At 44.9% G+C, this 13,764-nt stretch overlaps 1 protein-coding gene across 19 annotated transcripts in view; it reads left to right on the plus strand.

Moving 5' to 3' along the window:
- The window catches only part of Inpp4a (inositol polyphosphate-4-phosphatase type I A), a 149,208-nt gene that overhangs the window by 128,297 nt on the left and 7,147 nt on the right, over positions 1-13,764 (plus strand). For 11 of the 19 annotated variants that reach the window (XM_074050306.1, XM_074050302.1, XM_074050303.1 and 8 more), the window contains 3 exons: positions 1,906-2,018; positions 4,590-4,744; positions 9,392-11,052. In XM_074050306.1, the coding sequence (XP_073906407.1) occupies positions 1,906-2,018; positions 4,590-4,744; positions 9,392-9,572 (449 nt within the window). In that variant the 3' untranslated portion in view covers positions 9,573-11,052. Of the gene's footprint in view, positions 1-1,905; positions 2,019-4,589; positions 4,745-9,391; positions 11,053-13,263; positions 13,760-13,764 lie in introns of those variants that run through there. The other 8 variants (XM_074050314.1, XM_074050318.1, XM_074050311.1 and 5 more) reach the window with 2 other exon arrangements.

Genomic DNA, 13,764 nt, shown 5'->3' on the forward strand with positions numbered 1-13,764 from the left:
GATACATGAGGGTAACAGAGATGTCAGACCAGGGTCCTGGAGATTTCAGGTGGAGGTGTCCTGACAAAGAGCTAAGGAGGAAATGAGAGGTAGGAATGGAAATGGAGGAAATGCCAGAGCTCAGACTGGGTGACCAGTCTCCCCAGTGAAACAGGAGTTGAGTTCTATTGAACATGAAGGAGGTGAGCACAGAGCCTGGGCCTTGAGCAGAATAAGATGTAGCATGTGTGCTATTGGAGCCCTTGGGGCCATGTGCTCAACCCTAGCTACACTGGCATGCTCCAGACAGCCTGGCTCACTGCCCAAGTGAGATGGCCTGAGCATCAAAGTCTGAGTACCCATCCCCTACCCAGGTGCTGCAGCCAGGGTAGAAAAGAGCTAAGTATGAGGATCATCCAAGGACTCAGCTAAATGTCATCAGCAGTGTAGTCATTGGTTGTCCTCATATTCTTTTGCAGTGCTCACAGTTAGAAATGACAGATTTGCCAAGTCCTTGCCTTGTGCCCAGATCTGATCCTCATGCCAGCCCTGTGAGGCAGGCGCTGATCTTGCACATGCTTGACAGATGTGGATACTGAGGCATGTCAAGACCAGCAGAACCTTATTGTGACTGCTGTAGGGGGAAGGGACAGGCTGTGGACTATGGGACAGGAGCACCAGTCAGCGAACAAGGTGAGTGGGAAAGAAGGGAGGGACCAAGACTGTGCTGAGAATAGAAGGCAGGTGGGAGCAGTGAGTGGCATCTTCAGGAAGGAGGAATTTCCTGCGCCCAGCACTTTGGAGGGTAGGCAGTTTCTAGTGTTGCTAAAGCCCAAGGAGATGTTAAAGAAGACTGAGGATGGAGGCCAGTGAAGGGTGAGGCCCACAGGAACAGAAGCCAAGAAACTGGGCAGGGGTGGTTCATATACCTTTTAGCACAGGGAAGGAATTGCTAATCTGTGAGGCCAGGAAGATGGAACCCACTCAGCTGAATGTCCCCCATATCTACACAGTTCATCAGGGGGCAGGTTTCCACTAAAATAAGAGGAGGGCAGAAGAGGCTACAGTTGACCTCCAGTTGGGTAGTAAAGTTATTCCATTCATCCTGAGGGTGGATGCCTGACCTACCTTAAGCTCCACTTCTCTGGGCCCAGGCCTCTGACACAGAGTCCCTCACAGGCAGGAGCCGGACACTTACAGGAGTATGAAGCAATTAGCACAGGATCCTGTGGACCCCAGGATGAGGTTGTATGGTGGAAGCTGTATGTGTGGTTAGATCCTAGAAGGCCATGCATTTGGTTTGATTTGAGGAATCAGGCACCATTACCCTTAGCTATGATCTTGAGGCTCATCTTTTTGTCTTTGGTAATCTCAATATTTGTAAATAACAGAGTGCCTTCAGGAGTGGTTGATTTTTCCTCAGTTTTTCCTGGGTTTTTTAGGTCAGGCGACCTGACAAATTTGGGGGCTCAGGGAGTCCTGAAAGGGCTGGGAGACTGCCACAGTGAAACAGTGAAGCTGTTAGAAAGAGCAGAGAAAGACCTCCCTGGGCTATTCAGAATGTGCTTCTTTAGGCATGGATCAAGGACCCTGAAGAAAGCTGCAATTTTCAGACTCCCCCACAGTTTCCAGGCCCACTCATTGGTCGAGACCCGCTGTCCCAAGCATCCTGCGTCCTTGGTAGTGGTTTTGGAGACAGGTGGATCACCCTCACTGTCTCCTGACTGTCTCCCTTCAGAGACAAGTCTACTCTCCAGTCCCCTTTAAAGCTAAAGTGAAAGGTTTGCCATACTTGTAGCTACATCCAATCCCAAAACACCTCTTGGCCTTCTTGCTCTGACTCTGAGCTGGTCATTTTACCATTTCCTGTGCAGCAGTTCCATTAGCAGGGCTCCCACTCCTGAGGATGCTCCTCTTCTCTTCCAGGTCTACCTCGATCTCGGAGTCAGACCTGCCTGCCAGAGCTGCTGCGCTTTCTGGGTCAAAACGTCCATGCTCGGAAGAATAAGAATGTGGACATTCTCTGGCAAGCTGCTGAGGTACTTGTTATAGCTAGGTGGAGGAGCTTACAGCACGTCAGCTACCAACCATTGTAACTAAAATAGTGACAGTCACAATCTTCCGCCAGGATAGAGAGAGTAAGTTTTTCCCTACACATGGGTGCCAGAGAAAGTCACTGAGTATGTTGAGACTCTGGAAGACACAGAACATTACCTATGAGTTCATTCCTTTTAAGGCTTCCTGGATTCTGAGAAGCTTGACATAGAATCTGTCCCTGGGGCATTTACAAACCAGCTGATGGCTGTTGTCACCTGCAGAAGCCTGCACAATCCATACCAGCTGAGCTTCATGGCCTACTGTGGCTTTAAATGATTCAAAGGGAGAGCATGGTGGCCTTTCATATCTCCTTAAACAATCTTTATCCTGCATTGCCATCTTGATCACCTCATTTCCCCAAAAATTTTCTCACAACTTCACTCAGAATTCCAAGTCACTGCTCTGAGCATGGGTATCTGACCAATTTCCTAGCTATCACTCATTCCAGATGAGGGGACGAGTCTTATTCATGTCTATAGCAGCATATCCTGCCCAGTACTGGGACTCTGGTATGAGGGACAGAAGCCGTCCCTGGTTCTTGTGATCTACACTGGTAGGGGCCATCCCCTATCCACTTCTCTGAGTAACTTCCACAGCAGCACACAGTTCCAGCTGGTCCCAGGGTTTGGCAGCCATTCCCATACCCTGTGTGTGTTAAACCATGCGTCTGAGACCTGTCTTCATGACAGCCCTTTTCTTAAACATGCCCCACATTGTAGATTGCTAATGGCTATGGCTACTGCCATCTCTGTTGAGTAAGGCTTTGAAGAGTAGAACTCTCATCTGTGTCTAATCATAATCTCTTCATCTACCCTTATAGGGTAGGGTCAGTCTGCTGATCTCCCTTCTCTGGCCAGGCTGCCCTTCGACTTTTATTTATAACCGAACACATTTTTGAAGCACCAAGTGACAGGCCAGTTACATAGGCCTCATTCATTTTTCAAGTGTTCTCTTGGTTTGGGGCCTCAACTACATTGTTACTCAGGCCATGCCCACCAAATGTCACATGTGATGGGAAAAACACCTGCTGTACAGCCTTCACAGCAGGGCAGAGGGGTGCCCCTAACTTTCTTTTATTTCATTTGGCATGGGTATTGCTAAATACCCCTAGCCATTCTGTGATAGCCTCTTACATAGGTAACCTTTTATATAGCAAGGTCTAGAGGGTCACACTGCCAGATCCCCGAACAGTAGCATAGGACATACACTCACTGATTCATTCCCCTTAGAATAAACACACAGCCAGCTTTGTAGAGACCTGTGTATGCCTTGTTTAAGAACAATATTTCTTTATTACCATATAATCAAAAAAATTATTAAATATAGGGGCAGTTGACCATTCTATCACCAAGTCAGAAAGGCAATCCATCCTTGTTCCCAGCAGGACCCCAAGGTATAGAACCATAGGACAGAAGCTGTCAGGAACCCTTGGATGTGTCCATTTTCATATTGTCTACTGAACCCTGGGTGTAACCTGGGAGATGGGTGGGTGTGAGGCAGCAATTCCAGTCCACTCGGATACTGAGTTCTTCAGAGCTGCTCTTCTCTGGATATTACTTATTTTCATTTCTGAATATGAACAGAGTCCCTAGCTAAATAGCTGGAATACCATCAGGCAGGACTGACCCTTATTTCACAGGTGAGGAGACCTGGTCAGAGCTCAGAGCTGATTGCTAGCCCTCTGGGCTGGGAGCCTGGCAGTGCAGATGCTCTTTTGGGTAAGAGCTTACTGAATTTGGGACTGTGGTCCTAGAACTGTGTCTAGGAGTATAGAGGAGGTACCCTGGAATGGTCTTTTCCCTGTCTGGGGACTGCCCTGCTCCCACCCACGTGGGCCATGCATTTGTGAGGCAGAATGTGTAGATACCTAACACTGGGCCCAGGGCCCTGACAAGGTTGGAGGTGGAGGAAGGCGGGAGGGGCCTATGAGGCCTGGTGGTCAGACGGCAGCTCCTCTGAACTGTTGCCATCTGTACGGGGGAAAGAGGAAAGTAGAGACCAGCAAATCTGTTCTTCCCTTTCAGAGAGGCCCAGAGACCTGACCAGGGACCATGGAAGCTTGCAAGTTGCTCTGGCTTCCCGAGTGGGTCACCCTCCATGCCTTCTTTCCCTGGTGGAGGTGGGGTGGTTAGCAGTAAAAGGCTAGATGTCCCAAGAAGGTACCAGCAAGGTCTGGAATTGGGATAGCCAGTAAGGGTCAGTGAAGAACAGTGATAAGTCACAAGGGAGAGAGGCTGAATTTAGAGTGTACTAGCCACATGAGGAATAGAATGGCAGGGATGAAGGCAGGCCCCTTGGGCAGCAGAACCCCTAAGGGACTCTTACTTGTACGTGACTTGGTTTCTGATACCAGCTCAGGAGGATGTGGAGTTGGGGAGTAAGCAGACTTTAGGATTGGGAATCAGTTTACTGCCTATGTCCCTTCTGGGCCTGTAGACAGCCTTCCTCCATGGGAAGGTGCTGCCCTTCTGTGGACTCTCCCCTTCTAAGCTCAGCCTATTTCCTGTTGGCAGGTTTGCCGCCGCCTTAACGGGGTTCGGTTCACCAGCTGCAAGAGTGCCAAGGACCGCACAGCCATGTCGGTGACGCTCGAACAGTGCCTGATCCTACAGCATGAGCACGGCATGGCCCCGCAGGTCTTCACACAGGCCTTGGAGTGCATGCGCAGGTGAGTGCCATGGCCAGGCTGCCACCTCCCCAGCCAGCTGCCACCTGCCCGCCGCCTGTGTAAACTGCAGATGAGCTGGTGCCAGTCCCCTGGCCCTGCATGGGGCCACTGCCCCAGCACACTTGAGTTTGACTCTAGTCAAACTGCTCGTCCTGTCAGATTCAGGCAGTAGTTCCTTAGAAGCCAAGTAAGGGATGGGAGTGGGGGCTGGGAAAAGCCATCAGTCTTTCTGAACAGGACTGTGCCGAAACAGTGGAGTAGTAGGCAGATTGGAGGGTCAGGCAGTTCAGTGCGGGTAGGGAGAGACACTCAGACTCTCTGAGGCCACCTGCCTGGATGGGGTCTAGGGTCCACACTGTCTCAGCAGGTAGCTGCTGCTTACTAGTGTGTATCTATATCTATATCTATATAGATATAGATATACACACATTATACATTAACAAACTTGCATGAAGAAAACACGTCTGCAGATTGCACTGGTTTCTCTGCTTCCACTCTAGCAGTGGACACAGTATGCTTCCATGAGCAAAGTGTCCAGTGAGTGTTTTATGGTGACAGCTATCAGTGTGCCTTGGCCACCTCATCCTAATGACACCCTGATTCTGAGGCAGTAGATGTGTTTGCAGAATGAAACCCAGAACTGAAACTGTCCACTGTTGATCAATGCCTTGTTTCAAGCACTGCTGGGCAGCTCCCTACCTCACATACCAAAAGAAAGGATAAGAAACCTGGTTCTCCTGTCTCCTTCAATGTAGTCACCAATGCTGTTAAAGTCTCGTTTCCAACAGTCACTTCTACTGAATGTTCTGTATCATTTGTCCTCTCACCAAATTCTTCAAAGCGTTCAATTCTCTTATCCTTTCTGTATGTTTCTGCTATTTGACCTTCTCACAACAATGCACAAAAGTGATGCATGAGCTCCTGCCTCTTGAAAATAGCATTTTGTAAAATTGGCATCATTTTGTCCCTGTTTTGTCTCTATTTCATCTAAACCTCTCTGTTAAAGCTCCTCATCCCTTCATCCCTTTGCCTCCAAAGTGGAGAAGCAGTAGAGATTCAGAGGCCTCTGTTCTGGGGCACTTATAAGAGTTTGACTAAAGGCCTGCTCCCAGAAGCCTCAGTGCCTTTTAAGTTCCACATCCAATGCAACTCTGGTGCTATGGTGTGGCAGCCACATCTGCTTACTCCCTGTTAGCTGCATAACGGTGTGAGGGCTGCTCAAGTGAACTGCAGCCCTCTACCAGAATGGGAATACCTATAGTTGTGGAACAAAGATCAGAATCAGGTCTAGTTAGTAGACAAGGCCCCAAGTTAGGCCTACCACTGTCCAGTTCTGAGCTCTTAAATTATTTCAACAAAAAACAACTCGTTCTGACCACATCTGAGCACTGAGATTTAAGGGGACCAAGCCCAGCACCTGGGAGGGTCACCTTATCCACCTCCTCTAGTATACACAGGACAACTGTCTTTTTTTTTTTTTTGGTGCTGGAGATTAACCCAGGGCTTTGAGAGTGCTAAGCATGAGCTCTACCACTGAGCTACATCCCCAGCCCAGGAAAGCTAATACAAGTATTGTAACACACAAGGCACTTTAAATCACTGTCACTCGTAGTAGGAAAGCTAGAAAATACAGATAAGTTTCTAACCACACACACATATACCCTGCAGACAGATCTTCTGTATTCCTACTATTAGCAAATAGCCATATTAACATTTGCCACATACTCTTTCAAAGAGGGAGATGCTCATACATACATACATATGGGTCAGTGTGGTTATTCTATACACTAGTTAACCAGTGCCTAAACAACATACAAAATAAGCACACACTTGCATAAACAAATGCATTAATACATACAATTCTGCCTATTCTTTTAATCTACTTTTTTTGTTTAACTATTGTGTTTTTTAGGCTAGTAAAGATAGTCCTTATCACTTTTAACATATCATAGTTTAGCTAATTTTTCACTAACTAAACTGCATATGGTTTTCAGCATTTTAGCCAAGGGTCTAGTGGATATCATTATTTTCATACCCACATGTCAGACTTTTCATTGCTGTAACAAATACCTGAGAAAAACAACTTAAGGAAAAAAGATTTATTTTGACTCATGGTTTCAGAGGATTCAGTCCATGCTTGGCTGGCTGCATCTTTTCAGAGTCACAGGAGACAGAACATCATGGCAAAGGGGCATGGCACAGTAAAGCCCTCATGGTGGCCATAAAGTAGAGAGCAACACAAAAGAAGAGGCCAAGGACAAGATACACCGTTCAAAGACCTGTCCCCAGCGACCTACTTCCTCCAACCTTCTACAGTTCTACCACTCCCAATAGGCCGTTCATATTCTGAATCCATCAGTGGATTAAGCTATTGATAAAGGCAGAGACCCTATGATCCAATCACTTCCCAGAAGCCCCACTGCTGAACACTGCTTGTATCAGGGACCAAGCCTTGAATACATGAGCATTTGGGGAGTCACTTCATATCCAAACCATAACATCATGTTTGCCACATTGGTTCCTTAGGTTAATGAGTATATACTTTTATAAGGCTTTTTAGTAATTTTAATACAAATTAGCAAGTTGCTCCCCTACCAGTCACACTACTGCCCACAGTGTCCAGTGAGCCCTCCACCCTCACTGGATGCAGTCATTTCTGTCACCATTCTCAGCTCAGAGACTGTAAAGTCAGCATTGTTTTTCTGTACTCTTTAGAACATAAGGACCCCAAGGCCCAGTGCAGGGAAGGACCTTTCTCCATATGGAAATGGCACCATTCCTTGACCTCTCTCTGCCTCACTCAGCCCTATCCTCTGCCTCCAGTTATAGATGTCTTTTTAAAATTTTCCAATTTATGTTTTTTTCTGAATTTTATAAATCTCTACTGATTATATTTTACTTTAATAATTATATAAGAAGTCATAAAAATGAAACAGCTTGTCTCTACATCACCTCTGCCTGTCCCATTATCCTTGGCACCAGCGGGGGCCAGTGCTTGTTGCTGCCCTTGCTGACCATGCAGCCTCTCAGGCTCTACTGCAGGCACCTCATTTCTTTGTTCTCTGGATTATCCCATGTAGAGAAAACACATATCTGTTAGTCACCTGCAAGCCTGAGATGGCTGGGTCACTAGCTAGCATTTCTGGCTACAGTGGTGTCCAGTACTGCAGCTTACCTGAGATCCCGAAGGAGGCAGAAGTAAATCTCACCGGCACCCTTAAGTAGAGGGTACTGGATTCTCTTGCTTTCTTGCTTACGTCTTATTAGATGAAAGAGTAGAGCATGGAGGTAGGGCCTGGAGGTGGGGAGGCTAAGTGTTCAATAACTAGTTCTCTAAAAGAAAAAAAAAAGCCCCATTCTACAGTGATTGCCAGTGTCTGTGGCATAAATACTTCTTCTAGGGTCCATTTCAAGCCCCCAGTGTGGTGGCACATACTCAGCTCCTGCAAGTCCTATAGGCTAACTCCAGCACACCCCTGGTTAGTGCTGAGGATAATGGGGCAGGCAAAGGTATCCCTCTGTTCCTTGTCAGGGGCTGAAACCTTCACATAGTGGACCTTTCTGAATAGCCTTAGTGACCCACCATCCTATCTTGGCAGGGAATATAACCATCAGTCAATGCTTGTGAGCTTGGAAAATATCCCCTATGAGAATAGCATACTTCAGCAGGGCCATTATTGGCCTTCTGGATTCTACTCAGAAAGCCAGGGAGGACTGAGCTGAGAGAGCAACCCTGAACTCCAGCTCTTCACCTCTGAGCTGTTCCTTCCCACTGCCTGCTGTGTCCTAAGACCTCTGACTGCATTACCATTGAGGTTTGATGGGCATACATGTGGTTCTGGAGTTGCATGGTCTAGCACTCTCTCACCTCAGTAATTTTGTTTGTTTGGTGCTAGGGATTGATCCCAGGGCCTCATGCTGTACCACTGAGCTATACTCCCATCCCCTAGTACATTTCTTCTTTAGCAGAAAAAGAAGGAAAAATCTAAAATGTCTAATATTGTTTGGTTGAACTCCATTCCTGGGGATCACCTTGTAGAAAAGTACCTTGCAAGGTACACCTTACCACCACTCGCCTAAAGACCCAAGGTGGGTCTGGGGAAGACTCTACATTGGGTTGACACCTGGGGTTGATGGTTTTTGTTTGTGAATCAAGTGGCAGCTTTGGCCAACTCCACTGTACCAACCCCTGCTCAGGCATCTGTGAGAAGGTCAAACCCCCATGGTTCTTCATGTTCAGCTTGCTTCTCAGAAATGCCGTCTGCAGCATGTGGGGGCATGGCGAGCAGCATGGAGCTGTGCTTGGCCAAGAAAGAGAGGGTGAACATGGAAAACCATTCTTTCAACCTACATGTGTTTAATTTCAGTAGATTATGGTATTTTTTCTTATTTTCACTTCTCTTTCTCTCCTCTTTTCCTGTAACTGTGCTGGTTTTGTTTGGTCTTCCTTTAATACCCTTCTCTGCATATCATCTTTTCTTTCTCTTGTGGCTTCATTCCATTATTTTTTTTAATCTTATCTTTTGGTTCTCCTTTTTTCCCATTCTTTTGGGCAAAATCCATCGCATGTATATCTCCTTTTTTCTTTCCTTTCCTTTCCTTTCCTTTTTTTCTTTTCCTTTCTCCCAAACTTTTTCCTCTTCACAGCATTGGAACACGGGAGGTAGTCACCCAGAAGAACTTGAGCGGCCTGGTGCCCATCCGAGACTTAAGGCTAGACCCCAGCCTCCTCTGTTCCATTCCTTTATTAGCTCTGAGCCCCAATTTACTGATTGTGTGGCTCTTCCTGAGCATAGCATACCTGGTAACCAAATTACGTTGCAAATGATTACCATTATGAAAAATTAATAAATCACACGAGAAAAAAAAGTGCCCGAATTGTCCAGCCACCGTGTACCTAACTGGACAGAAGGAAGGTGTCAAAGAGTGGTCTGCCAAGAAATATCTCATGCCTTACAGTTTGATGTTTTGTTGTTCTGAACTGTAAATAACTGGCAAATTATTTCGCCAAGGGGACTTGTTCATTTCAATCATGTAGCGTCTTCAGTGCTTGTAACATGTTCTTATGGTGCCCTGTTACCGCATTATTTAGCTGGCCTCGAATTACTTGTACCAAATCTCTTACCTTCTGATGTAAAACTATTTATTACCTGTACATCTCATGTGTCCTGTTTCCAAGAGAAAGGGATTCTGTCTGAAAAGAATTTGTATATTTGATAATATTCTTTAAGTGTATTGTTAACCTTTCCTTTCCTTTTGAAGAAAAATGAGAAGAAAAAAATAGATGCTTTATAACTGGCTTATCTAGATAAACCTATTTAATAGGCTGTGTACTTTCTGCTTTCATTTCAAAGCGTAGTCCCTGGATTACAGTAGCAAACAGTTTGCAGAATCATAACCTCTCCTTGCTTCTGTTTATTATTTCCAATTGGGGATGATACAGCTATGAATACAATAATAGCACATTGTACCAAGTCAGGCACTTAAGATAACATGTTGCATGTGACTTCAGATTTATTCTTGACTCCTTAAGGATCATTAAACTGATTCTAGGAATTGATGCACATAATAAGAAAAGGCTGTTAAGGTTATAGACACTTATTTTTCTTGAAACAACATATTTCATTTAAAAATTGTACCTTTCATTCTAGATTAAAATCAATATCTTTTCTCTCTTCTCAATTAAAAATGGTTAATAATAAACCAAAACATCAAAGAATATTTTCCAAAAAATGAGGCTTAACTTTTGGCACAACTTGTGGCATGTGGAGCTGTGAGAGAGAAAGGGTCACTTTTGTTTCTGTTATTATCACTCTTAATTTTAACATGGCAATGTCCCTAAAACAGGATGACTTACAACTTTAACATTTATATATGGCAAAGAAGCCACTGACTATTTCTTGTACAGGGTGTGTGGAAATTCCCCCATCTTTCTTTGTTTACCTTCCATTTTTGCTGTCCAGCTGATTCCACACAAACTTGTATTTGATGAAGTGGGTTTCTTTTCACCAGTCTGGAAAAACTGGCTGAATTGGAGAGGCTGGCTTTTCCAGACTCTTGATGCCCTCATGCTCACAAATCTAGTCTACCACAAAGTCTGGCTTCTCCATTCTCTTCAGGCCTTCCAGGCCTTTCAATGAATGACAAATGCCAGATGGAAGCTTTAAATTCTGTAGTGTAAGGCCATCCTTATTACACCCCAAGAATGTCATTCTTTCTAGAATTCCTGTCAGTCCCCAGGGACCTCTGCATCACCCTGTGGGCAAGTGTACACAACTCTTCTATAATAAACTGGTGGCTGTTCTGCACCATTCTTCAGCAGAGTCTCACTGATTGCCAACCAGTGGTGGTATTAAGTCATAGGAGCATGACACTAGTCACTAGGCAATGTCTTGCCAGCCTGTGAATCTCTAAAAGGCATGTTCGATATTTGCCCTCTCTCACTTCAAGATATGTGCTTCAACTCTAAGCTATTTTGTTTAATTCCTTTGAAAGAAGGAGGATAGGGTCCATAGTCTCCTGTTCCTGCACTAGATAATACCCTCCTGATCCCCATGGCAGTGCCCCAAGCATACAACTCCCCACCCCCAGGGCTGAGGTATGGCTGAGCAGGGGCCCCATACAGAAGAGGGAGGCCCTCCGACTACAGACAGTACCCTCCCTCTCCCAAAGCCCCAGGGTACTCTGTGGTACTTTGCAGGGCTCCACTCAGGACCCCACCACACAGCAAAGGGAAGACATAGCTAGCCAGAGATGCCCTTAGGAGGGGATCTCCAGTCTGACATGGCCTGTGGTGATGCCAGCACCACCTTCCCCTCCTGTGTGAGAGGAGATGGAAAAGAGAAGGGGGAGCAGGTTTCTTGTTTCCCTCCTCCAGGGGCTGGGCAAAAGGCAGTGTGCCACACTGTGCCTCCTGTCATGGAGGGCCAGTGCTAGGCTTGACAGCATGGAAGCAGCCTGAGGAGTAGGCCATTTTTTAATTTAAAATTTTTGAGAAAAAAAAAAAAAACAGTGTGCTTGCCCTCAGTGCATGAAATTAATTTTAATTTCATACAGCTTTTTGCTTATGGATCAGGGCAAACATATTCAAAATCTTGTCTGCTTTAATGAGAAATAGGCAGGATAAAAGAGTTATAGGGAGATGATTCTAGAAAGGGGAGTCATTGTTGTCTGGTGCTGGGTTTTAGGTTGCTTCTGAAGTAATGCTAGAAGCATTGTAGATGTCAACCAGCTCTAGAAATTAGAGAAAACACACAGAAGTGATTCTTGATGGATGTCCTTATAAAATTATTATATAAGTTCTTTCAACTAGTTTGACCATCACTGTTTACTCCTATGGCTTGCCTCAAGCAGAGATACTACAATGATGACATACTGTCCCTCCACAAAGCAGCTCTGCATCTGCTGTGGAATCACCAAGACACTGAGGCCTCCAGATGAGTTCTAAAGAGGAAGATCCCAACCAGAAAGGGAAAACCAGATTTCCTTAAAATTAGTTGTCATTTAGGATTTCCATTTGAATTTTCATTTTAAAAATGAACGTCCTTTGGGCTAGAAGTGTTACTCAAGTGATTAAAGTGCCTGCCTAGCAAGCACAAGGCCCTGAGTTCATCCCCTTCCCCAAGAAAAAAGAATGTCCTCTGGCCAGGCATGGCAATTCATGCCTGTAAGAGCAGCTGTTCGGGAGATAGAGGTAGGAAAATTTCAAGTCTGAAGGCAGCCCAGGCAAAGGTGACAAGACTCTATCTCAAAAACAAAATATAAAAGGGCTGGGGTGGCAGAGCAGTCATCTAGCAAACGTGAAGCCCTGGGTTCAGTTCCCAGAAAGGGAGCAGGGATGTAGTTGAAAAGAATTTATTAATACAATAAAAATAATCAAGTAGCTCCAAGATAATTAAATCCCTTTTGCTAAAATTGGAAAGACCTTCTCAACATGTGTTATTGCCTCCTAAAACTATGTAGCCGATGTGATCACTGAAAGTGTTCTGCCTCAGAGTGCACTGATCTCAGCAGCAGAAGATGCTGGTTACCAGAGCAGCCTTTGCTGCCTCTGTGCAGATTTTATCCCAAGCCATAGTGCCAGCTCACGGCCCACAGATCACATGGGGATAGTGGCAGCATACAGAACAGGTGTAGCAGCCAGATTGTATAAATGCAAATTCAGGAGAAATGACTTGATTTAAAAACTAAATTGAAATAAATATGTAATCTTGATTATAATTTTATGTACAATTTATTCAGTCAGCTAAACCAGATACTAGCTCCTATCACCTGTAAACACAAGAGAATGTCAGAAGTTCACAAATTATTCTTCCTTGCTCCTCAAGGGAGTTTGGCATTTACTAGTGATAGGTGGGTTTTGAGAAGTTTGTACATTTCTGTATAATGGAGAAGCCATATGTGACATCCATTAAGGTAAGAGCTTCCAAAGATTAAAGGAGATTAACTGTGGATAGGAACCTATAGCTTCTGCTTTGACTAGAATTTTATTTTTTTGCTGGTCATTGAATGTTCAACAGATGTGATAAGTTATTTGCTCCTGGGGACCCTGCTGATATGGCCCCAGTGTTCAGCTCAGGTGACACACATCCAGCTGAGGGCTTGAAGTTCTGGGACAAGAAAGTATATCTGAGTCGCTACAACCATTCACAGCAACCAGGTAGATCCTTTGCTAAAATACCAGAGCCTACCTTTTGAATAAAAATTACTGTCTTACTAAAAACTATTTCACATGCTCTTGATAATGGGAGTGTCATTTCCACTTTAAAAAACTTGAGCAATTGCCACTGAATTTTTTTAAATGCATGACATAATGGTCTTCATACAAAATATTTTTTAATCACTGTTTCATGGTAACTGCAAATTTTACATCTCATAAGGATTTTATATTAAACTTGATAATTAATTGGTTTCATTGTTAGTCTTAGAACAATGTAAAAATTTCAAGTTATATGTGCAGTGCGAAGGCATTTATATTGAAAATCGCTTTTGCCTCCTACTTTTATGTCTACTACTTCTCA

This window comes from Castor canadensis, chromosome 12 (assembly GCF_047511655.1).
Source record: "Castor canadensis chromosome 12, mCasCan1.hap1v2, whole genome shotgun sequence".
NCBI lineage: Eukaryota > Metazoa > Chordata > Mammalia > Rodentia > Castoridae > Castor > Castor canadensis.